Genomic DNA, 26994 nt, shown 5'->3' on the forward strand with positions numbered 1-26994 from the left:
GGCTGCTCTCACGGTCGCCCGCGGAGGCACCTCCCGCTCCCGCTGCCGCCGCCGCCCTTGGGCGCTTGCTCTGGGCGGCCGCCCGCTCCCCTCCCCGGCGAGGAGGAGCGAGCCTCCCGCCCCCACCTCCGGAGGAGCCGGGCAAGGCATCTGCGTGCGGGGTGGCCCTTTCCGAAGGCGCAGCGAGCCCCGGGCTGGCTACGCGGCGGCGGCGGCGGCGGCGGCCGCCCGCCGCACCATGCCGCTGCCGCCGCCGCCGCCGCCGCCGCCGCGGCTCCTCCTCTCCGCCTCCCGCGCGGGAGCGCGCTCCGCTCCACTCCCCGGCCGCCTCCTGCAGCAGCGGCGGCGGCGGCGGCGGCGCGGAGGGAGTTGCGCGGGCTCTGCCCGATGTGGCAAGAAGCGATGATGATGAGGAGGAGACGCCGCTACCTGCTGGAGCGGGCAGAGCAGGCGGGCGGCGGCGGCTGCGGGGCGAGCGGCGAGCAGTCCCGCTCCCGGGACTGGCTCTACGAGTCCTACTACTGCATGAGCCAGCAGCACCCGCTCATCGTCTTCCTGCTCCTCATCGTGATGGGCGCCTGCCTGGCCTTGCTCGCCGTCTTCTTCGCCTCCGGGCTGGTAAGAGACGCCCTCCCGCTCCGGGACCCGCGCCGCCGGGGCATCCCCGCTGCCGCCGCCCGGCTGGCATCTCCCCACCCGGCGCCCTCCGCCGAGCCGAGCCGAGCCGGGCGGGGCGGGACGGGACGGGGCGGGCGGGAGCCGGAGCTGCTGCTGCTCCTGCGGAGGAAAGTTGGTGGCGGGCGGCGGCGGGCAGCGGCTGCGGGGCCCGGGGAACCCCCGCCCAAACTTTGCTGCCTGGTGTTTGGAGGCGACGCTGGGAGAGCGGCAGCGCGGCTGATGGGGCGAAAACTGAGTCAACAAGCGCATCGAGTTTAATTCACTTAATTCATCGGCTCTGCTCCCTTCCAACTGGCAGCTTAGCCCTATTGGCCTTTTTAGTGGCAGGGTTTAAATCGCCGCACAAAAATGCAGTCCGTACCGGTACCTGAAGAAACATTTTTATGGCAAGTGAGCAGGAGCCGTTCCCTCCTTGTTTCCCCCCCTCACTATACCATTTTCTAGCGTTTGACCCATTTTCTCAAGAAAGCTTCTGGGGCAGCAGAGCCTTCGTTTTTAAGGGAGGTGAAGTTTGGTCGGTCGAATACCTTTTCTGCGTGTCCAGTGCGGGGCTTCCAGCCTTTGGGAGGAAAAATATATGTCACAGCGACAGATGACAGTCGGTATCAGTTTATCTCACCCAGAAATCTGTGGCGTTTTGCCCTTGCGTTGAACGCAAAGGAAAAGCTGCAGAGGGCAGTAAAATTCTCGCTCCTTACAGAGTTTTCCTGCTGTTAATGATTAGAGGCAGGCTGTTTGCATTATTGTATACTTTTGAACTAAAGAATGGGGATTTGAGGCGTCTCAGACTTTTTATCTTTTTTTTAAATTTTTTTAAAATCTTCTGATGGTCTTCTGGAAAGCTTAATGTTTATTGAATAGACTCAGTGATCTCTAGGAGCGAGGATGAGTAGGTTAGTTTAATCTAATGGATTATTTTCTAGAGGCACTGCACATAACAGTGTTTGCTTAAACAGACAGAGAATCCTGCTTTCTTGCTTGTTATGACCAAACTTTTGTCTTAAAAGCTGCAGGAACTGCTTGCAGGATTAGCTAAACTTAGAGTTAGTTGGTGGTTTATTTCGTTTTGGTATTGGTATTCATTGTTCTTTGAGCTTCTTGTTTAAAGTGCCATTCCTACTAAATACAGAACAGTTGTAAAAGAGCTAATGTGAGGCCAGTAATGGTGATGCCTCATAGTTCAGTTGGTTAATGCCTAAATGTTTCAGTCTTGGAGCTCTGTGTACAACATACAGGTTCAACAGTTTATCTCATCCTGGTGTGTTAACTTGGGTGCTTGTTCATCAGGGCTGAAGGGACTAACGATGGAAATGGAAATCTGTCAGATACTAAGGCTGGAGCGTAGTTAGGTGTGGAGACATACACGATACTCGCCTACAGTCAAGGTGGCAGAACTTGGGCTTGACAGTGCTTAGCACTAGATTTTATACCTTTTCGTCATGGTACAATCTACAGCTTGTTTACAACTTGCACATGCTTATTTTCATAATTCCGTTTCTTGAGGCAAATGAGTCACGTTACCAACGGTGGCATAACACTGGGCCCAGATCGAAGGACTGCTGAAAGTTATGGAAACAAAACTGTGAGCTGGCCGAATCTTACCAGGCGTTACTACTTCAGAAAGAGTGAATTTTATAGTTCAGTCTGCATTTGGAATTCCAGAAATACCGGAAGAGGAAAGAAAATGCTTTTAAAACCTTTTTCCTGAGCCTTTATCTTCCTGTGGCTAACAACTGGACGGGTGAGTGGAGAGAGAGGTGGGGTTCATCCTTAAAGTTTCCAGGCAACGGATGAAAGTAACTTCAGGCAGAGAGAAAGCTTGCCTATACGGACTTCCAGCCACAGGATGTTGGGCAAAATCCTTTGGAGCCCTGCCCAGAGTTTCACCTAAAAGCATTTTATTATAGTCTAGCTCTGGTTGCATTTGTGATTAAAATATTCCTGAAGGTTTAGATCTGTTTCTCCTGCACCTGAATAAAGAATACTCTTTTTATATAGCTGTGGAATCTTAGTCATTTTTTTTGTGCCTGATGATATAAAAGGGGCGAGCAGTTATGAGTGTCTGAGCCACAAGAGCCAACATTAATATCCTTGTCTTTATTTTGCACATCCAGTACGCATGCGATTGTTTTGACAGAAGATTTAATTTTGTAAAGGAGGCGCAATGGAAGTGAAGTGGGGTAGTTCTGTGTAGGTCTGTGCTGTGTGTGCATTTGTAGTTAAAGGAAATCTTTCTTAACAGTTGTTTCCTTTAGATTTCGTACAAAGCAGTTGAGATTTTACTGAAAATTACTTAAGCCCGTTGTGGAAACAAAACTCCAAAATGACTCACCATAAGACTCGATTCGTATTTCTCACTTGTACTTCAAAGAACAGCTTAGAACATGGAACGGGGGAATCAGAAATTGTTCAGAAAAAATGGATATTCGTGAAGCACGAACCATTTTTATGTTCCAGGCTTTCTTAGAAAAACCCTGAAACCAATGGAAGTGAGAGGCTTTCCTTCTATTTTAATTTTTCATTCAGTTGTTAAAATATATCACTGTGATGTCTGGGTTGCTTTTTTTTTTTTTTTTTTTTTTTTTTTGGCAATGTATTCTTAAGTGTTCCCAAACACAGCCAACCACACAGGGATGTATTCCACTTACTCAGCTATTTCAACCTGTCAGAATACGAGCTGTAGCCTTCCTGATTTCAGATGAAAAATTTATAAAAGCTGTTGCAAAATTACAGTAAACAAGATTACTTACAAAGTGTGCGTGGAAATCTGATTACTTTTCTTTCAGGCAAGGTTCAGTGAGGTTTCTTGGGAGATTTTGCTTTTGTTTGTTTCAGAAAAATATTGTGATTTTGACCTTTGGAGTTAAGCACTCTGTCTTCTCAAACACTAGATATAAGACTCCCAAAGTCTACTTGAAAGATGACCATTCAGAGCTCGGAGTTTTAAATAATGTAGTGATAGTGTCAACCTTTGAATTTCCTGTGTCAAAGTATCCTCTATATTTTTCTGTACCTGGCATGAACTGAAAACTGGCAAACTGAGATCACTCATCCATGATTAGCTGCTGCTTTAATCGATAGTAAATTATTTTCCCAAGCCTGTGAAAGCCTTCCAGTGCTTAGAAATGCCAGAGATCAACTTCATTTTCTGTCTGGTTATTGTCTTGTTCTTTCAATATAATATGTAGGACAAACTCATTATTTGACCCCCTCTCCCTTTTTATTACTAAAAACTTATGACCATTTTTAGTGATATCTAGAACAACTTTGTCTCTGACCAGAGCATATCTATTATAACTGCAATTTGTAGGAGAAAAAAAAATTGCCATTTTTAAATTCATAATGTAAAATTTGAGTGTATCTGAAATAGCTGCAGTTGTGATGTTTTGTTTCTTAGTGGTTAAACAAAACTCTGACTGAAAACAGGGATGATGCCCAAATTGTACAATTTATTGGAAGGCCATAACTTTCCTTTATCCATGTATTTTCTAGACATAAGGAGTGCCCAGTCCATAGATCCAGGCTTCAATAAAAACCTACACTTTAGGGATATCAGAATCTTTTAGCACTTGTGGTGTAAGTGGGAAAAGACCTAAGTCTGTCAAGCTCTTCTTTCTGTCCCTTTTCCCAAAACTCAAGGTCCACCAATCTGCTGCCCGATACACATGTGTTTTCTTTTAGACTGGCCCATGGCCCTTTCTCAAAGACTGTAAGCCTGCTATGCGGTGTTTACCTTTAACACTAGTCTGCAGCCCTTATCTGTCTCCCGAATCCTTGCTGCTACATATGACCTTGTAAAGCTCTCAAGATGTGATTGTCAATGTGTTGACATTGATGTGGAGCTGCATGCTTCTTGATGGTATCATTGGCCAAGTGGAGCATGTGTTGAGTGAAAAGTGCTGGCATTCTGATGCCTTCCCTCTTCTAAAGCATTATGAGATGTCTTTGGGTTAGCTGCCTACTGATTGTCTGTGGAGCAGAGGTATTACTTATCCCCCTCAACCACTTCTTTGAAGTTCCTGAAAAGTTCATGATCATGCTGGTAGGCTCAGTTATGATTCCTGACCCTTTTTACTCATTCATAAATCCAAGAAACTAAAGGTTGGCTGGACACCTACATCACTGACGTGCCTAAATACCTTCTGTAGCAAAAGTGGGAGTAGGCAATCATTCTTGATGGGGGACTACAATTAACTAGGGAGGTGTACCTGCAACATGGCAGATGTACATTCTGCAGGAACTGGTTTTCTCACATCAGACTGGCTGAATTTACCTTCAGCTGATCCTGCATGGAAGCAGAAGCAGCTGCCTCATTCTGAAGGAGCACATTAAAACTTTTTAGCTGCCAACCTGGCTGGCAGGGAAATGTCTCTGTGCAAAGAGAAGAGGATCAGAAGAGCCCTCTCCTGGGGCTTGAACTGGGGTGTGCCATTTCTTTGGGCCCTTCGTCAGAATGACAGCAAATCCTTCCTCCCTCTAATTGGTTTTACTCTGTCTAAAAGAAATCCTTGCTGCTTCTGGTAAAAATGGGACGTCAGTCAAACCCTTCCACATTTCCATGATCAGAATCTCATCCTGAAATGGAGGGGGAAAAGTCTTCAAGTCCATGTGGAAAAAGTAGCTTTGGAAGACACGTTCCATCATTCTCATTGCAGTGTCTCAAGTGCCTCTGGTAATGTTCTCATCAGTACTCTGGATCTGAAAAATTCATCCATCCACACCAAAAGGTCACCGCACTGACATTGTGGTGATGTTATATCCCTATTCATGAGATGCTCTGTTATAACCTAATTGCATAGAATAATACACCCATATTGTAAGTTCAGAGCTGTATTGTACTCTCAATTTTAGGAATCTTTTGAGATCAGCTCTGTGTAATTTAAAGCTTTTTTGGTTCAAAAGCACCAACTGTCTTCCCAAAGCCCAAGAATACCCAAGGTCTGAAAGCATTCCTTGGAATCCTTGCAGACGGAAAATAAGCCAAAGCATCTGCTATACTGTTTTCAAACTCCAGCATATCCATTCCCCCAAAAAGAAAGATAAGTCCCAGCAAAGGTAATGAAGTAGGAAAATCCTCACTAATTGAAGGACAAGCAGAGAAAGGGTTGTTTGCATGCTTGATGCTGTGGTGGTTGTGCCCAGGAGGTATCCTGCCTCTTCTTAAACTCATTCTGCCAGATTATTGCTACTACCAAGATGAGAAAGAATTCAAAACAAACATTAGTGTATTTATAATGCCTTTTCTTTCCATAATTCCAGCTATAATTTAGCATACAGTTCTGCTTTCAAGTCCCCTCTTAAAATGTTCCATGAGGAAATCCTATGTTTCTAATTTTTTTTCTTGTCTCTAGGCACCATAATATTACAATATATTCTTCCAGCTATAGTTGCTGGCTATTTGGCAGCTATAGTTGCTCGCTATTTGATACAGTCTTAGGATATTGCTGTCCCTATTGAATGTTCCTTCCAGTAGTATCTTTGGTTGTCTGACCATGACTTCTGTAGCCAGTATTACCTCTTTAGACAGGCCTGTAAACATTGCTGCATCTTCCTGTCTGAAGCAGGAATTGCCTAGCTTTGTGTCTGGTTTCATTCCTTGGTACTACATCAGTCTGGGCCTTTTCTTGTTCCGTTTGCTAATGACACTCCCAGTACATCTGTGGTTACTTTTAATGCTGCTAAGAGCTTGTCTCATTTGCCAGTCCCTAACAAGCCTGGAAACAGACAACCATCAAGATAATGAGGTGCCGATGGCAACCTCACTTTGCATACCTCTGTTTTATCCTTCATATTGAATAACCTGAATGCTGAATAAGAACTGGATAAAACCACAGGTATGGCTATGTTGGAAAAATACTTAGTCTTGAACTGTAATCTTAATAAATTAAAATTTTGTGGATACCCTGGCAATGGAAAGCTTATTTAATGTCACAAATTGTGACTCAAAACGGTGGACCCACAACTCCTAATGATTACTGCAGCTGACAAAAATGACAAATAACATACCGACTAGAGCTGTTGTTTACTGAAGTGCAATGGGAATAAGACAGATGATGGATTGGGCTACGATTGTCTGATGTCTTTATCAGCATGAAGCCAGATATGTGGATTCACAAATCATGTATTGGCAACTTCATAGGGGGTCTGCCATGGACCTGTGAATACCTGTCTGTTTATCTTGCTTAAAATTTTAGTCCCTACGTTTATACTGTGAATAAAAAAACTTCTTCTTATTATAATGGTAGCAGGCACTGGAATCTTCCAGATTGCACTGTGCATCACTTCAAGCTGATGGTGGCATGTACATTTAACACAGATAGAAGTGATCTGCAAATCTCTTGAGCTGCTGGGTGTGCCAGCGTGATGGGAACAAAGTGCAGCTGAACACCTGTAGTGTTTCACCCCGTGCCTACATCCCCAGTCATAGCCAGGCTGTGATCCCAAACAAGCTAAGTGCTGCCACAGTGGCTTCTGCATATTTCAGAAAAAACTGAGTCAGCTCAAGCCTTATTGATATGTGATGATGAGAAGATGCTAACGGATTAAACTTCTGGTTTTGGGGATCTGGAACCCAAAATAAGTGAATTAGCACAGTTCTGCCCCTTTTCCCTGCCTTCTCTTTTTTTCTTTGAGCATCGCTCCTGATCTTATTGAAAAAAAAAAACAGCTCCACACATTTTCTTCTCCAGATCTTTTATTTTTATATCTTGAATAAGCAGCCTCCGGACACTGAACCTTATTCAGATGACACTTAAAATTCAAGGGACTATTGCACCATCTGTGCAGAGGAGTGTGAGGCTGTCTCTCCCAGTTGTCTGTTTTTTCAACCTGTATAGAAACATTTTCTTTATCTCTTGTCTCTAAACAGAACTCTTGTTCTTAGTCATGCCTGCATGGTATAAAAGTCCCTTCCTGTTCCTGGTGAGAACCTGTTCCAGGCTTGTGTCTGTGAGAAACAGAAGCAGCACCCATCACCACTGGCCTCTCAGCCTTGCCCTCAGGTCTGTTGTCTGAGCATCCACTTCTTCCACCATCCATGGTTCTAGTTTTGAAGTTTCTCTAACCTGGAAGATGTGCTCCAGAATGCAGAAGCAATGGCTTCTGGATGCATGCCCAGAGTGTGCTCCGGAGGGCAGCTGGGATAAGATGTGCTCTGGCCCGGATGTGTTTCCCTTATAGCTTTAGGTGCAGGCAGTCTAGTGTTTGATCATTGGATAGTCCCATGAGATCGCATGTGGACTGTTGGCTTTTCAGAGCCACTCGCTGGGATTTGCAAAAGTAGTTAGAATATGCTTTTTCCACCTGCCTCCTCAGGCAGCTGAACTGTGTGCTGTGGGACCTCTTAAAGAACGCAAATGCTGTGGCATGCACAGTGGACCTGGCCACTGACTGGATAAGTGGGATTGCTGTCTGTCCATTCCAGGTAAAATTTCCCCATCCATATTTCCAATTTGCCAGTACTTTGGTCAGCCCTGCAGGAAAATCCTAGGAAGACTAAATTCCCCCAGCTTCTTTTCCAGGAAGACTGAATTCAGGCTGAAGACTCGGACACCTTATTTCTCCTGAGAGGTGTGGTAGGAAAATAGGTGCTCTTTGAATTTGGCTCAGCACCTGCTTGCTAGTGCTCCTGCTCTCATAGAATCATAGAATCATTTAGGTTGGAAAAGACCCCTTAAGATCATTGAGTCCAACCATAAATCTAACACTGCCAAGTCCAGCACAAAACCATGTCCCTGCGCATCACATCTACAAGTCTTTTAAATACCTCCAGGGGTGGAGACTCAACCACTTCCCTGGGCAGCCTGTTCCAGTGCTTGATAACCCTTTCAGTGAAAAAATTTTTCCTAATATCCAATCTAAACCTCCCCTGGCGCAACTTGAGGCCATTTCCTCTTGTCCTATCGCTTGTTAAGTGGGAGGAGAGACCAACACCCGCCTCACTACAACCTCCTTTCAGGTAGTTGTAGAGAGCGATAAGATCTCCCCTCAGCCTCCTTTTCTGCAGACTAAACAACCCCAGTTCCCTCATCCGCTCCTCAGAAGCTGCTCCTCCTGCTTTATATACTCTGTCAGGTGGATGGATTCACTTTCTTTGATGTAGCTCGCTGTGATGGTCCTTTCTAGTGGCACAGTGGTCTGAGCACAGTCTACTCTGCTCAAGACCTAGGAGGCGGTAGGTTGTCCAGACCAGTAGCTGGTCCTGTAATCCCCACTGGCACCCCACTAGCTTGTGCTAGAAAGTGGCCATAGTCTTTCACTTGGGCTTGTTTTCTGCCCCGGCAAGTCCAGGCAATTTCCAAGCCTGACTGGTAGATGGTGGGATTTTAGACACTTGTTCAAGTGACGTGACGTCTGTTTAACACTAAAACAATTTACCAGATTGTTTTTGGTTTCTTTGATTTTTAGTATTTTCTTACCTGTGCCTTAATGAAGTGAGGTAACAGTACTGGTTGAATAAGCCCTCAGCTAGCACTGAATAGAAATGCCTGGATTTGCAGAATCTCTTTCGCTCTGTTTCTTATGAATGTGTCTGAAGTTTTACTCCCTTATAGAGCTGTTATTTGCACAGTTATATTTCAAATGTAAGTTAACATGTTGGTTACCTTTATTTGAAATTTTATCATTATAGAAGTAATACCCATTGCAGAATGTGGGCCTGATCCTGGAGTGAAAAATGAAATAAGAAATCTCTTTGGTTTGAAGCCAGTTGAACTGAGAGATGTATGAGAGTGTGGAAAGTGTCCTTAGGGGAGTAAACTTTAAGAACCTTTGCTGTGATAATAACAACTCTATTTAGTAAGTAATTGCAAAACCTTAGGAAAAACTTGAAAAGTAATTACACAATGACCGTAGTGACTTTTCAATATTAAAACTATTTTTCATGTTACCTTATTATGCCAATATGTTAAATCTGTGGAACATTCTTGCAAAATGTATTTTTAAAAGACCCTGTAGAGAAAGGAGCCTAAGCTTACCTTTTTCTTCATTAAACAGACCTTTAAAATGAGCACTGTTTCCTCATGTGCTGAAGCTCGTGTGCTCCCTAGTTCAAATCTTGTGATCCTTACTTTTAAGCAAGTTCCATCTTGACATTTTTTCTTGATTACAGCCAAATTCTCAAGTTAACGTCAGGAATAAAGTGGTGAGGGAAAGCCACCTTTTAGCTTCCATTTAAAAGTGACAGACAAAGTATGTAACTGTCAGTATTAAATAGCTCAAAGAATCAAATGAGTACTTCAGTATTTCTAACTTCCACGGGTCTATATGGGTACAAGGAAGGCCATAATTTCACTTTTAGTATATGTTACAGTGCAGTTAATCTGAAAAACATCTCTTTGTGTCCTGTGAAGTAATATATTATCCATGATGTTAACTGATGGAGCTCTTTCAACAATGACATATTTTGAATATATTTAACTGCAAAGCATACATTTTTCATAAGTGTTATACTCAATTTATCTTAATGTATCCACATTTTGGGATGTTGCATAAATAGTAGTTGTATTTATTAGAGAGTTTCTTTAAGATTATTTTAATAATAAGAAGAGGAAGGATTTTGAGAACACCGGAAAAACAAGCTAAACTAAAATATTAAGCCACGTTTTTGGAGAGGAATTCAGAACCAATATCTGTAGAATAAAGCATGCAAGAAGGATATGTTGATCACTAAATTTACATTAAAAATAATCTAAATGATACTAGTAGGTGCTAATTAGCTCTGGAGCCTGAAATAATTAATTTCATCAAAGTACAAACTTCTGCTCACTTTGCTGCGTATCGTCTCAGCCCTCTTCTGAAGGGTACACTTCAGGGAGCAGAATGTAATTAACTGCCATTGCTCTCTGGGACATGGCTTATCTTCTATGGTTTTCAAGTAGTGTCATCGGGTATGACAATTTTATAAGTGCACCAGCTGAGTGATGTAACCACTAGTAACTGGGCTGGACCATCTTGTTTTTCATAGGCTGCTAAATGTCTTAAAGTAGAGCTACTTTTGATAATTATCAGCCTGAGAGAAGATTGAAGTGGTGCTGGATGACTGAAAGGCATGACAGACCCGTTCATGTTCCCTGACGTGCTGGGGGCCCTCTGAACCCCAGCTTATTAGATAAATGATTGTATACACTGACAGATTTTATATGACATGGTTAACAAGATGAGAGGATACAAATTGATGGAAAATAAATCAAGAGATTGAAGACTGCTGATGTGGCAAATGAAGATGTATAAAGAAATAGGAAAAGCTGCTCACCGTTCAGGTTGCTTGCGTGGGGTTTGCACAGGGCATATTTATGTATTTAAAATATACAAGCACGTGCCCCCTGATTCTGCTAATTATGTTTTTGGCAGGGATAGGTCTCTGTCCTCTATCCCATGGCATACGGTACAGTAGGCATGGTCACAGGCTCATGGGGTTCCTTGGTTACGCATTTACATGCAGGCAGCTCAAGTGGAGGTTGTTCCCTGTTGGTCTGAGATGGAAACTGCTTTTAAAAATCAAAAGAGCTGTATCAAAGGACAGTTGTGCTCACTCCATGCAGAGAAGAGAAACCTTAAAATCAAATATTACTCCATCACTATCTAGCCACTGTGTTGCAGCTTTGACCATCCTTGGAAACTTGTCTTTTCTAGTTCTTTTGTATTCATTTGGAAGTGGTGGTGGTGGTAGGACCAGAATTGTTTACAGTATTCATCATGCATTAAGATGGCATCATGATGTTCTCTAGTTTATTCTTTTCCTATGTTCTGCATTTTGGGTTGTTTTTTGACTGCTAGTGAGCACCAAAGTGACGTTTTCATGAGTCTACCTATGATAAACACCAAATATCTCCATTTCGAAGTGTTAATAGTCAACCAAGAGCCTGTTGTCATGTGTATAGAATTAGGATTGTTTTGTCTGAGCTGCGTCATTTCACATACATCTCCACTGAAATTCATCTGCCATTTTTTTCCTCAGTAGTGACTATTATGAGATCCTTTTGTAATTCAGCATAGTTGGCCCTCATCTTTGTCAGGTTGCTGTTCACCCCTTTTCCCAAGTTGTTTATGGATATGCTGAACAATGTATACCCTAGGATTCCTGAGGACTTTTGTGGGCACTTTGGGACCTTTGTTTTTAACAAATTTTCCCAGGATAGATACTAGACCTACTGGTACTTCCCTTAGTCTTTGAGAGGGATCCCAGGAGAGACTGGCGTCACATCACATTCCTGTCTTTGGATACTGGGGCACTTTTGTGTGAAGGTTATGTGTTACTACAGTTTTAGCTCTTTCTCCATTGGCCCTTTCTGGTGAACCCTATCTGCTTGTGGTGATTCTTTTTACATTTCATGTTCTTGCTTTTGTCTGTAGTGCCTAATACTGATACTTCAATTTGAGACAGATCTTCTGATTGATATGTTCCACCTGTACAGAATATTCTGGAATGAGAATTACCCCACACTGAACACAGACGCAAAAACCACCCCCACCTTTCTGCTACAGTCTGCTCTTCTCTAACTGTTCTTTTTAATACCTGCATCATCTGTTTGCTTACAAGTCCTTTAGCAGGCTGCCAACTCCTGATTTAGTTTCAAAAAGAATATGCTACTTATTTTTATAGTCTTAAAAATGATTTCTCAAGCTTTTTTCTTGGCCTGCATTATTGAATCTTTATATTAATCCTGATAAATATTATGATTCTTTTTATTATCCCCTTTATTTTTTTTTTTGAAAAATAGTTTTTAGAAGCTTCGCTGCTTGGCTGTTCAGGCATCCTGGTTGTGTTTTGGTCTTTCTCAAGTTGTTTTTGGGAACTGATTAGCTTTTGGCCTGTGCCTCTGAGTTTTATAGTGTCTTCAGGACACCTACAAAGATCTTAATCTGTAAGCTTCTAGCTCCCCCTTTCAATTTTAGTGTTTGGGTTTTGTTTTTCATTTGTTTGCTTAACAAGCTTTGTAATTGTTATAAAGCAGCTCCTCAATATTTATATTTTGCCAACGAGGTTCCTTCCATTTCTTGTGATCAGATTGAGTGTTTTCTCTTTCTTTGTATGGGTGTTTGTTTGTTTGTTCTTTTTTGTTTTTCAGCTGTGAATGAGACATAGACAGTGGTCTCAGCTTCCATCTGCTGTTGTAATCCCTAGCCAGTCTAGCTGGGAGTCACTGAAGTATCCCTTGACCTGTTGTGTTTTCTTCTTTGACAGCCTTTCTTATCTCTGCGTTTCATAGAATCTCAAACAGTTTCCGTCCTGGTTGGATGGCCAGTCCTCTAGGTCATTTATTTTGATAAGCCTTTGCTGTTCAGTCTAGTTTTTTAGTTCATAGGGACTTCATGCTATTTGTTGGTTCTCCTAGTTTGTTCATACAAGCCTTTCTTCAATCCATGCTGAAGTGTATGGCTTCAAGTCTTTTCTGCTTTTTCAGTATTCTGCTGAAGGCCTTTTTTCCACCAAGTTTTCAGTAAGACTACTGTGTAAATAATGTTGTTTTAACAACTGGCATTTTAGTTCTTCCATCTAGCTTCTTAGGCTTTTAGTGTTTATATAAAAGAGTGTATACTTTCACATGGGTGTTTTATTTCTCTGCAAAATTTTTAAAAAGAGAGTCTGTTTTGGCTTTTCTTTGCCGTTTCCTTCTTGCTTGAGTTTAATTGATTTCTGTCCTTTCCTTTAGTTGGGAATTTGTCTTGTTTTGGGAACATTTCTGGGAATGCTACCATGGTTCTCTGCTTCTTCACTAGCAACCAATATTTTGCCTCTAGAATTTTTCTTTTAACCTTCTTGACGTTACTGTTAGTTGCACAGCAGCCATGGCCTTTGACTCTTCCTCAGCACCTCCAAGGAGCCTTTCCAAACCCTCTGTGGGGTTGGATGTTTTTACATTAAGCAGAGAAGTCTGTGATCTCTGGTATGTCAGATTTTGTGTTCCTGATAATCATTGCTACAACACTGAGGCAGATGAGTTTCACTTATAGCTATCAGGCAAACTTGGAAAAATCTGGATGCAATTGTTTTCTATTGAGTAAGATGAACAACATCTATATGTAGTTGGACTCGCTAAAAAGAATCCACTGGCAAAAAGTGCTTGGCACTGTAGTCAAGCACATAGGTGGTCAGAAGGATGTTCACAACACCTACATGGTTTATCACTGTATTATCACTATTAGTGCTATGTGCTAACTAGGACAGACCCTGTGAAGTCAAAGAACAGTTCCTGTTGATTTCAGCAGTTATTGCACTGTTACAAAATGCCACACTTCTCCTACGGGGGGGATTTTATAGAGCATGTTATTCATGACTTTCAAGTTTGAAGAGAGGCTCCAGGTGACCAGAATGTCATCTGAAGGATTTGAATGAAGCCTTACAACTTTAATAGTGTCACAATATACTAACAAATACAAAATGATCTAGAATCTGGCCACGAATGCAGAATGGCTTCTTGCTGGTTATATATGACATCGCATAGCAGTGTGGCAGTTTTTAGGCCGGTCAGAATTACCTGATACATGTGATGTGCAAATTGCTGGACTGATTGCGGACTAGCGAGGAGTCAAATATCACTGTGTGCTAACAGCAAGTGTAGACTGCACATCAGACTCATTAATAGAGAGAACTGAATTTCTCAAGACAACAGACATCATGAAACAACTGGATTTGAGCCTGATGCTGTTATCATTGATCTACCAAGCCAAACAGGGAATGCTGAATCAGAGGGAAAAAATCTCAGGCGTGCAATTACATAGGGCCTTAGTGAAAATCAAAAGCTTTGTTGACACAAACTTTGGGACAGTTTGATTAAAAGGTACAGTTCAATTAATTTTCTGCTAGTGTCCTTGAACATGTTGCACAAAGCTCAATAAAAGCTTTAAAAAAAAAAAAAAAAGCACATGAGAAAGCTTCTAAGCAGGCAGCTAGGCAAGAAAAACAAGCAAAGCTTTGTGTTACGAAAGATAAATGGTGGGCACGAAAGGCAGAGGAGTTTTTCTAAGTTGTGGATCCAGAAAATACCATGTAGGCTTGGAAACAGCATCTGGCCTTAAAGACACTGCGCCATTTATGAAGTGAAGACGGACTAATAATGATGGAATTGATGGAAAAGAAATCTGAGATGGCGCGCCAGAACTTTTCAGCTGTTGTCCTAAATGATGAAGTCCTAGATGAAGCTGTACAGCTACTTGGCCAGGAGCAAGGCACGGCACCTCCTAATAAAATGGAGATTTTTCCAGCTGTCTAGCAGATGGCACACAGTGCAGTCAGCCGTAAGCAAATTCACTAAAATATAAAACCATGGGATAAGAGTCACAAGGAGCCAGAAGACTTTTGCAGCTTTTTGGCTTTGTAGAGAATTATTTCTTGAGGTGTTAGAGAATTGAAACGCTATCCACTTTTACGAAGGGAAAGGTGATGATATATCTCCTGAAAATCATTCTAATTCTCTCAAGTCCTGGAACAGGCTTTACAGGAAAACTGAGCAATTTTTGCTATAGATTCTTTCAGTCGGTTAGTCTGATTAAAGGAAGATGTTGTCCTGTTTTGATAGAGGTCATTAAGTTAGTAATCCTTGAGCCCTGTAACTTTTTTTTTAACACTCAATATTTTTGAAAATAGATGTATGAAATCATACATAGTTTTAATGTCTGAAGAACACTACTCACTTGTTTTTATGTTTACATTTAGACAGCGTTACATTGACCTCAGCAAAAAAATTATTTTAGTAGGAAATTAATATAGTAAATGGTTTGAGTTAACTCAAAACGTGTGGTGTTTCAGATCCCAGTGGAAGCCCTCTGTATATAGACTGCTGTCAAATTCCGGTAAATGAAAAGAATAAAGGAAAAAGTACCAAAAGAATGAGGGACCATGGTAAAAGATTTTATGCTAAAACTGGTATTTTACATGCTTGTTTGTTCATTTTTATGGAGTACTTCATCAAGCTGTATGGTTTTATATAAAACAGTGAAGTGCTCTACAGCAACTTTGCTGTTTAAAATTAAACTGAGGGCATGGCATTATCTGGAAAAGGAAAGAACAGGATGTGGAATGAGACAATGTTGTCGGCTTTGGAAAGATGAGTGAAAGTGATTCTTCAGATTTTAGTGGTGATAACATTATCACACTTCTGAAGAATTTATGGGGGTTGGAAAAATTTCTAACAGTAGACTTTTTAATTTCTTCAGTAATTAAAAGACAGCAAGATAGAAAACACTCAGGAAGACAGAGCTGTCAGGGAAGATCCATGTAGTGCAGGCTTAGCCATTATGTTCAAAAGTGTCATGCTGATATTTTAATTCCATTAGCTCTGGTTTATTTTCATTTCTGAGAGTAACAACAAAAAAGAAGTAAAGTGTTTTGATTTTTTTTTCCCCCCACCTCCTTGGGAAATGGTTAGGGAAACAGAACAGTTAGACTTCAGGATTTGTCTTCGCATCCAACATCATCTTTTAACCTGCTAAACACACTGATGATTGCAAATATTGACCAGGAAGCTACAAATTTTAAATGTCCTGCTCTGGAAGTTACAATTTCATAAACATTTAGTTCCTCTGAAGTAATTGGAAAATATTGTTAAAAGTAGTTCCCAAAATAAAGCCCTGCCTCACATGGCCTGCTTTTGTCGACCTGACATTAACGTGTATTTTACAGGCAGGACTGTGAAAAATCCCCCTGTACACATTAAGGCTTTCTGGAAAGGATTCAAATTGTAATAACAGTGGTTTTCTCATATATTTTTTTAATTGCCTAAGGTGTATACTATTCTGTCTTCAAATTTCAGTTTAACTTCAGAATTCACACAGTGTACAATGTGATGCAAGCAGCTTGCAACATCAGAAGCAGGTTGTTTTGCAGTCAGCTCAGAGAGGTGATGTCCCACTACAGTCGGTGAGGTTGCATTCAGTTACCAGTTACAAGTAGCTGATACATTGTGGTCTATTTTTTTTCCTGCATATGTTTATACCAAAACAAAATGCAAAATTGTGCAATAGCCAACCAGAGAAGGGGAGAAAGCAGAAATAAAATTTTAGATTTAGTGAGCAAAATGGCTCAGCTAAGTGTTGAGAACAGTGCATGCTTAAAAAAAGGCAGTTGCCTGATTAGCTGTTAATTTGTAACAAACATTTTGACGGATTGATCTAATGATAGAATACATCTAGAAATATGTAGCTATGTGACCATATATATGCTGTGAACTGAAATCTCAATATTGTTGATTTGTTATGAAGCAAGATTGTCCTAGAAAGCACAATACATTTTTTTTACTGAATATTTTTCTTATATACTGAATACTGAATTTTTTTTTACTGAAATGGAGAAGCGTGCAGTTGAAGTGTCTGTGGATATTCCTGTGGGTATATTTGTAGCATGATCGTTATCACTGAAATACCAATTTGCTGTCATTTAAATCTGTGGTTTTCCTGAGTCTTGGCTTCCTCCAGGAGCTTGTGGGTTCCTTCGGTGCTGCGACCTTGACTGCATGACAGATGGTGCAAGGAACATAATGTTGTGCTGCCACTGGTGGAGGGACTAATTCCTCTGACCTTGGAACAAGAGTTTTACAATCCCACCTGGAAGTGCAGATGTCAAAGGTCGAAGTTAAATGCTTTTGGGCTGACATTGGTTGTGACATTACTAAATCAATTCACTGAAACAAATTTCAGAGATGGGAATGATCAAAAATCACAAAATTCAGAGACGCAAATCAGCAGTTCTTGCTCGTACTAGTTAGGTTTTATATTTTGTCTCTTACTATGCAAGATCGCATGTATCTTACTTCACACAGCTCTGTACTCATATGGGCACTTACCTCTATGCCTAACTTTAAGCCCATAAATTTCTTTTCAGGACGACTACCTGAGTGCTTGAAAGCCTTAATGTATGTATTTAATATTAGGAAGATTAGTGTTTGCATTTCAAAGTTAGCACCATCACTTACAGTTTATCAGCTCTTCTTTTGATTCTATCCTGATCATCAGTGCTGCAATAATAATTGCTTAAATGTGTGACTTCGTAAATTTAAAAGGGAAGAAAGAATAAGAAGAGTTGAAAGATGAGCTGCCTTTTGTCGGGCAGGGTAAGGTACGTGAAAGATAATCTGCAGTCTGTACAATAAGATGTGGACTTTCATCATGGTGTTTCCCCTTGGTTTGAACCTGCCAGTGTCAGCACAGAGTAGAGCCTCAGCTAATGCCCTCTGCACAGAGGCAATCTGCGCCTTTCCTCTTCTGCTGAAATATGGAGGTTATCGGTGGACGTTCGGTTGCGGGTTTGCGTGTACGAGTGGTTCCTGGTGCGGGGCTGCCTGGTGCTGGGGTAGCTGCAGGCGTGGTGGTGGTGGGTTTGCAGCAGGGGGGAGCGGGCAGCCCTGCCTGGTGCAGCAGGTGGGTGTTGCAATGTGCAGTACAAGTGCAGCCAGGACCGCAAGGAAAAAGAAAGGAGTTTGAAGAGAGGAGGAGGAAAGAACCTTACAGCAAGTGTCTCTATAGATGTCGCGTTGTAAAACATTAGATCTGGGGAAAAAACAAAACAAAACAAATAAAAAAATGCTGAGAGCATTTGTAAATATTTTTAAATTTACAAATTTACTTGTAAATTTTTAGTTTTGCTCTAACTGTAGCAAGTCTTATACACATAAGAAAGGGAAAAAAAGTCACATCAAAAAGCTTTTAAATAAAATGTTAAGTATTTAAGTTGAAAACCCATCAATAAACAAGATTTATCAGGGCACTAAGGAAGCAACTACAAAACTAGGGAAAAAAGAAATGTTATTTCTTTGTGCTTAGATGTCTTACAAATCATCAAATAGGTACTTTCGTTGTTCCCAAGATTTGACCAGCATGAATAAATGGATCCAAGGCTTTTCTGCATCAAGTGTGTGGTTAGTGGAGGATTTTATACTGTTGCAACAGTGGCATTTGGGGCCTGCTTTTGCAATCCTTGTTACTACAAAGGAGGCTGTTAAAATTTGTAACAGCTGCTGGAATGAGCAACGATCCTATGAGCAGAGTTTGATACAGTGCTGTTGTACTTCAACCAGAGATACTTTTGAACACATATAGGAATATAAAATCAAATATTTATTCTTTTTTAGTGCATCCATCACTAGGTGATTTAAAGATATTAGTGTAGTCACTTCTATGTAAATTCTGTAAATAAATTTAAATATTGTTTATTCTGAATCTCTCTTCAAGTTAGATTCTAGTCCTCGCTCTGGGTGTTGTTTGCGCATTCTGAAGTAAGCAGTTGCTAGGAGAAAATGTAATCTAGAATATATGTAATCTAGAGCCCATCCTTCCAGATAAATACTTTAAACAGAAGCAAAATATGTAGTACCTGGCAAATACCACTGTCAAAAAGGCTTTTATGGAGTTATGGACACATAGTTGATTTAGGAGGCATTCTGACAGATGCAGTCTTCGATAGGGATGCTTGAATTTCACCTGCAAACTGCACTAACCCGAGAAATCTTTTGAATTCTGGAGCAGAAAGGCTATGCTGCTACTGTAGATTGTGTTTGCCTTTTAGTTTGCTCTGTCCTACAGGTCTTGTGCATTACTGTAGTGTGATTTACAGTTTTCTCAATCTGCTTCAATTCCTCAATTTAGTAAAAGAAGTACCATGCAGTAGTGTGGTTAATAGTTGTTTATGAAGTTAATACTCCAAATAACAGCTTCTTACAGGGAAAGAAATCCTGTTTTGATATTCAGCCATGTTGTTCCGAGATCTCCGTGTGCAATCAGTTTAGAGTATGTTATTGCTATCTGACCTTTAAGTACATTAGCTTTTAACTTCCTTTTCATTTTCCTCTGTTTCCAGGAAATTGAAGACCATGTGGCATTTTTAATAACTGTTCCAACGGCTCTAGCAATTTTTTTCGCTATATTTATCCTTGTCTGCGTAGAACCTGTATTTAAGAAGCTGCTTCGTATATTTTCTCTGGTGGTCTGGGTTTGTCTGGTTGCCATGGGATATCTTTTTATGTGTTTCGGAGGAATCATCTGTCCCTGGGACCAGGTAAGACTGTCATCATATTATTAATTTTACTTCACTGGGTACATTTCCAAGAACCATTCTATGCAAAAGTATTCACATTAATTTTTGTGGGACATCTCATAAAATGTTTTTGTGACTCAGTGTTTGCATGTTGACACTCCCCGCATCTATTTTATAAATACCAAAGAGATGTGCATACTTAGGATATGGAAATATTTGAAGGATTTTGCTTTTATATTTTTAAGCTTTTTTGCATAATGGACATTTGATTCCAGTCAGCAACTTCTTTGTATAGTGAATATTTGATTCTAGTGACCAATTAACATGGCAGAAATGCTGGTTTTGTTCAAGACTGCTGATGCTATCTTCTTCAGCCTAAAATGTTCGAGCTCTCAGTGTAGGCTTTCTGTGGTCTTCAAGATGTTCTCTAGCAACGTGTGAGAAAAAAGGACTGGGAGTTTCCTTGCATTTCTAGGGAAATAAATGAGTAGATGTCGTGGTTTAACCCCAGCTGGCAACTAAGCACCACACAGCCGCTTGCTTACTCCCCCACCCCAGTGGGATGGGGGAGAGAATTGGAAGAGTGAAAGTCAGAAAACTCATGGGTTGAGATAAGAACAGTTTAATAATTGAAGTAAAATGAAATAGAATAGTAGTAATAGTAATAATAATAATATACAAAGCAAGTGATACACTACATAATTGGCTCACCACCCGCTGACCAATGCCCAGCCCGTCCCCGAGCAGCGATCGCTGCCCCTTGGCCAACTCCCCTCAGTTTATACGCTGAGCATGAGGCCATACGGTACGGCATAGCCCTTGGGCCACTCTGGGTCAGCCCCCCTGGCTGTGCCCCCTCCCAGCTTCTTGTGCACCGGGCAGAGCATGGGAAGCTGAAAAGTCCTTGACCGGTGTAAGCACTGCTTAGCAACAACTAAAACATCAGGGTGTTATCAACATTATTCTCATCCTAAATCCAAAACACGGCATTATACCAGCTACTAGGAAGAAAAATCAATGCTATCGCAGCTGAAACCAGGACAGTAGAGAAACAGTGAAGTACCCTTCACATTTTTAAAATATTTTAATGAAGACAGAGCAAAAATACAATTGTATTTTAATAGCAGCACTTTTGAAATATCAATAAATGATGTGCAATATCCAGCACTGTGCCTGATCGGTTCTTCTGTGTTCTGCCATATCCTTTTCACTTTCCCAAGCCTCTCTACGTGGGAATACTCCTGATATAATAATTGTAAAACCCTTCAAAGGATGGAAAAAGGCTTTGAAATATATCAATACATCTTCTGAAAATTTCATGCTGATTCCATGAGTTATAACCTTTAAATGGTAATGCTGTATCTGGGGTGCCTTCTAGGTCTTTAAGATAAACTTGAAACAAATTCTCTGACTTGTTATTCAGATCGTGCAAAGATTTATGCAAATACTGAACTTTAAGTATGAAAGTAGTTCCTTTAAAATCTTTAATTCAAATTATTGTTGTGTGTTGGCAATATTAGTTTTGGAGCCCTTATCTTTGTGGGTGACTTTTATATTCTCATTTTCTTGGATGGTTCAGGGATTAACTAGCTATGAAACTGCCTTCCTGCTTTTTTGTTGTTGTTGTTGTTGTTTTTTTAAAGTATTTGAAACTACCAAACCAGGCCACACTTGCATGTAATAAAAAGCAAATCAGAACACATACTATTTTTCTCTAGATACAGATTTCACCATGGGAGTCCCTGTATCTTTGTGATATCAAGTCTAAATAATTCACATGGTTTTGCTTTTTTGATTTCTTTATTTTCCTTGCCAGTTGCAGGATGTCATGCTAGAATATTTCAGACTTTCAAGCTTAGATGCAAATATTTAATTAGCCATATTGTTTGTTCATTGCAAATTCTGTTGAGTTTAGTTTTGTTATTTGAAAGATACGATAATGATTTTCAAAACATGTGGCATAAAAGAGATCTAAGAGGGATGCTGATGTTTCGGTCCCAAGGTTGTATTCAGCCTGTGAAAATGGTTTGTCCTGCCTTGCTTTCATCTTAGGAAAAATGTAGGCATTCCCACAGCATCCGAGGGACGTGGCTGGCCGTGTTGGGCAGGAAGGGCTGCAGAGCTCCGGGGAAAGGCATTGTCTTCCCACAGGTTGCCAGGCCACAAGTCCTCCGATGTTTCAGTCTGCTCCTTGCTTTGCGTGCAAGTGTTGCTTGGAGAAGAGGATATTTGGGAGGGAGCTGCATTGATAGCTCTGCCAGCAGCAGCCGGCTCCAGGCAGCTGCCTTGCCTAGAGCTGTGCAGGCTCCAGCCCAGAGCAGGTAGGGCTTTTCCAGAAAGCCTGGACCCGGCTGCAGATATGTGGCTTAACTCCACTGTGCAGGCATCTCCGGCATCTGGCGGGAGAGAGGCTGTGGCAGGATGGCCCTTGGCCACTGCTAAGAGCCGGAGCTGGTATGACTACCTGCAGTGGGACCCTTTGCTTCCCCAAAACCATTTTTTCCCCCTTTGAATAGCAGCACTGTTTTGTTGACCACTTTTGTAGGTATACTTTCACCTAGTGTCTGTTAAGAGTAAACTATAGAAATATGGGAATCTTTCTAGAAATTTGACACCTTACACAATAGACTAATCACAGGTTTGATGTTTTTGAACATTTGTAAAAAAGCAGCGAACAGTAAAATACTGCCGTGTATTCCTGTGATGCTGGTGTTTTGATTGCTCTGTATCAAGAATACGTATGTCAATAATCAGTGTTCTCTCCTGTAATTATACGTGAAAGCAAATCTAAAAAATCCTTCCTCAGTGATCACTGACAGTTTCTTTATTGAAGTTTTACATTTTGTGAATTTTAAAAACATTTTCCTTGGTTTATTAGGGTGTTTTTGTTGTTCCTTTATCCTTTTTATGAAAGAAAAGAAATATGATGTAAAATTTAAATTAGTTCTATTTCAAATATGTCTTTGTCAACATAGCTCATTAGAAAGTTATTGAAATAAAAATAAAAAGAGCCAGTTCACGCACACTTATTTAGAAAACAAGTGCTTTATTTTAATTTTCTTCAGATTACAGCCTAACTTTTGTTCTGGTCCAGCAGATTTTAAAAATACTCTTTTCATCATATCTTTCATGTCTTCTGAATCCTAAGCTTGTTAAAAATATGGCATATCTTAATTGTACTAGTAACTACTGAAACATAAATTTTCTGCATACCGTGTTTTATAGAAAGAACATGTTATTCTCTCATTTGTGCACAAGCCTTCTCCCTTTAAAAGACAACCCCGCATCCTGTAAATTTTGGCTTAGTGATTTTAATGTTCCTTTTGGCTGTTTGCAACTGCTAAATGCAGTTTCTCTCTGTTGTCTGAAGGAACCTTAGGTGTGAACTTTTGCAGCTTTTGTTTACAATAAAAATACCACTTCAGAGAGACTATTTTGGTTATGAACTCAATATATATTTAATGTGGAGCAGTTCCTCCTGAGCCTGCAGGCACATAGCTCAAATAACTTGCACGAACAGTAGAGGGCTGGAAATGAAGTGGCTGGTCAGGGCCATTGTTTTTTTTGTTAGAAACCTGTGGGCTGATGTGAAATAAGTGCAAATCATAATTGGTTTCAGCTATCTTTTTGCTGTCCCTGCAGACTGCTTTTATCTGTCTGCATTTCCTTGTCTCTTGTTCGGCTACAGCTACAGCTTTGGAGAGAAAGCTATTACCAGGTAGGCATCTGGCTGCTGTTTGAAGGGGGAAGGCAACACAGCTGTAGACGGTTGCTCTGTCCCTTGGGCCGGTCTGCAAGCCCCATGCTGTCTCTGTAATTGCCTGCTGAGCCTGATCCAAAGGCTGTAATTGTCACTAGGCTGCGTAGCTGTAATCATAAACCCATCTACGAGAGGAGCCAGGATACTTGCACTATCAACCATACCAACTAACTTACCTCTTAAGTTAGTCCAAGCTCCCTTACTCCTCTATATGGACAATGAAGGGAAGCAAGTACATTGAGAGGGAGATGGAGGGTGCCTTAGTGAGGCAGTGGGTGGCTTTACATGAAAAAAATTAAGACAGTGATGGCAAATGTCTTGGGTACCTGACAAACTCTTTTAAAGAAGTGTGGCAACCCTTTCATGTTGGTGTCAGGCCAAGTTTCTGTCAGTGCCAAACTTGGCAGTTGGAGGCCCTGGTTTACCCTGGTGACCCGGGGAACTTGGATGCTTTGATAGGACCTACACACACTACACTGTTACACCCCAGGAGAGAGGCTGGGCTGTCTGATAGGAATTGCGGGACACCTGGCCGGGGTGGTAGGAAAGAAGCCAAGCAAAGGAAGTCATTCAGAGGCTCAGAGAGAGCAGTTGCCTGCTGGCAGTTCTTTCCAAATCTAAGGTATGACCAATAATGCGTGGAGATGGTTTCAGTGGGGAAGGACCCAAGGATGATGCTTAGAAAGGTCCATGCTTAAATCAGTGGATGGTGTGTTTGGTGGAGGGCCAGTAATGCAAGACAGGCAAGCTGAGGAAGTAGTGCTGGTGGAAAAAGGTGATGTATTGATTTTGTCATGTTAGGACTTTTCCTTACTATAGAAAGGAGCACCTTTCCTTACAAATGTAAATATAGTACCTATCTGTAGAGTTACATGCCAGGGAATGAATTTAAATCAGTTTCCTCTTGTTTCACTGACAGTGTAGTTATTGTACAACAGTCGCCTTTCCATGTCATCCTCTGACATGTCTAATACTTCCTCAGCCTTTTATACAGGGTGTGTGTAAATATGTCATAGCACGTTGATAGCAATGGGTAAAAAGAGCTCTTAAAGCATACAGTGGATGATATAAAAAAAGAGAGTAATTATACAGCATTATACTAGTTTAATGAATTCTATCATTGCTGGATTTTGGTATTCAATTCTACTTAATTATAAATACGTTTGCACAGCCCAGGCACCAGATGTGTTCCTCCTCATCTATATTCAGTTACAGCACAAAAATTACTTCAAACAGGATTTGACACTTCTGGTTTCTGAAAAAAATTACCCACTGAGTGATGTGTTTAGAATATATGTTCGACTATTTTAGTCTAAATGCTACTTTTTGAGCTGAGTCTAAAGCACTTTTTGTTTTGTTTTGTTTTAATGTGTTGGTATGGAATCGTTCAATTCAGACCTTGGAGCAGCCCTGGTTTACAAAGTGTGGGCAAAATTTTCTGTATTAGTACTTATAATTCTCATTTTTTTTATACTCTCTTGGCATCTGAGGATATCAGTCTATCATGTGCTGAGGGGTGAGGGCCTGCACAGAGTTTCTGCGGTTGTGGCAATTAGCTCTGTATTAGGCAGCGGGGTCAGCCAACGGATCCACAGAAAGGGAAGAATTTTCTTTGTACAGAATTACATTGTGTCCCATTTCCACACCTTGCTTGGGACCTGCCTTATCTAAAGTCAGCCCTGCCATAAATTATTAATAACGTGTTGTGTGGTTAAGCGGTACAAAAAAGAGCTAGACGTTTGAGCAGGAGAGCAGGGCAGGTGTCAGGAAAATCCCTGCAGTGCAGGAAAGCAAGGATGAATTGCTGTCAGCAGTACCGCCGGCTCAGGATCTGGAGTGCAGGGGAGACTTGACATGTTTTCAAGTTCAAGATTAGTTAGACTATCAGGAATGAGTATCCCTATCAAAGAACTAAATCTTGTAGGAGCATAGTTAAGTACTTCGTAGGTGAATAGTCACTTGAAAAAGGACATAAGGAAAACCAGGAGGCTTGACCAAAAGGGGAAGATACTGCCCGGCAGATGATACTGTGCTTTAGGAGTAGGTGTGATAGAAAAGGAAGAAACCCACAATCCACAAGTATAAGCCATATTTGCAGTTATATTTGAGGAAGGAGAAGAACAGATGATTTTTATCTTAATATTAATTTTTTTATAGACATATGAAGTCACAGGCTTAAGAGCGAGACATTTAAATGTGTTTATCAAGTCTGGTATGGCTATATCTGTATAGAAGACAGGAAAAAGCTGAGCTATTAGAGACCTGCCAGTTAGTCATTAAAATCAGTAATACAGTAGATATTACTGTAGTAAAATAATGTGTGGAGCCTTGGAACACCCTGTTAGCACTAAAGTGCCATTGTTAACCTTTGGAATGTCATGGCAATGCATTGTGATAGCTGTGCGTGGAAAGAGAACCAATTTGTTTTTTTAAATAGGGAAAGCAGTTTTGTAAAAAAAAAAAAATCTGTTTTAGTGTCAAATGGAAGACTAGAAGCACTACTAGAGGAGATGAGCATTATTAAAGTAACTGTGCATATAGGTGAGGGGAGATGGCAGCTGGTGTGACTTCAGAGAGCATCAGGTGGGAGAAAGATTGCTAGCTGAATTTTTCAGGGAGCTCTCTGGGGAATGTTTGCCTTTATAAGTGCTTTTTACTAGTGGTGGGTGACAGAATGTCACCGCTATAATGAAATTTGTTGATGACCCAGTTAAAAGATTCCTAATACAGCAAAAGATCAGAAAGTTATGGGAAAGAAAAGCATGACCTTGAGGACTGCAGTAATAGCAACTAGATGAAATTTAATCATAGGAAATGTTAGGTGCCTGCATTTGGGAACTAACGGCAGAAATTTCAACTATAGGCTGAGAGTTCATCGGTAGAAAATGAGCAGGGACAAGCAGAATGAAGAGGAGAAGCATTAGTTGGTCACTGGGTCATTAGGATATGTGTCTAGAAAAGACTCAGTTATGATGGCAAAGTATCCAGCTAAGGATGAAACTTCACCTGGATCACTATGTACATTTCTGGTCACCTGCATTCGAAAAGATAAACTGAAACTGGAACAAATGCAGAGAGCGCCAAGCGAGATTGCCAGCAGAAAGGAGAGTTTTGTGAGGGGAGATGGGAAGAGTTTGACTTGGGTATAGATCAGCAGAAGAGAAGTGGTGTGACTGCCATCTACAGATAATCAGTGGTTGCAAACATGAGATTTGAGGAGAAGCTACAGAAGATAAAGGATTATTGACACATACATGCATTAAAAAAAAAATCAGCCAGCCATTAATGAAATTTAAACTGGAAATTAGAATAAATCCCTTAGCCGTTAGGGCACTGGGTTTGTGGAGTGGCTAATATCCTCAGGATAATAAGGATTAAAATAATGAATTGGTTTTACAGTGGAATGCTGACCTTAGCTGAAAGTCATTCAATGTCTTTGATAGCAGGGACATGGACTTCAGTGATCCAGGAACATCCTTTTAGTTCTTTATTCCTATGCGCTACTTACATTTGGGGACTGCTGAACTAGTTTAAATAGCAATTTACTTTGACCTGTGCCTGAAGTTCATCTAAAAACTGAAGAGAGAGA

General features: G+C 41.0%; 1 protein-coding gene across 2 annotated transcripts in view; it reads left to right on the plus strand.

Moving 5' to 3' along the window:
- The first annotated feature begins 364 nt into the window (after positions 1-364).
- The window catches only part of ADCY2 (adenylate cyclase 2), a 229908-nt gene continuing 203278 nt past the window's right edge, over positions 365-26994 (plus strand). For both annotated transcript variants that reach the window (XM_082305789.1, XM_082305790.1), the window contains exons 1-2: positions 365-618; positions 19469-19666. In XM_082305789.1, the coding sequence (XP_082161915.1) occupies positions 388-618; positions 19469-19666 (429 nt within the window). In that variant the 5' untranslated portion in view covers positions 365-387. The remainder of the gene's footprint in view (positions 619-19468; positions 19667-26994) is intronic.

This window comes from Platalea leucorodia (assembly GCF_965183815.1).
Source record: "Platalea leucorodia genome assembly, chromosome: 1".
NCBI lineage: Eukaryota > Metazoa > Chordata > Aves > Pelecaniformes > Threskiornithidae > Platalea > Platalea leucorodia.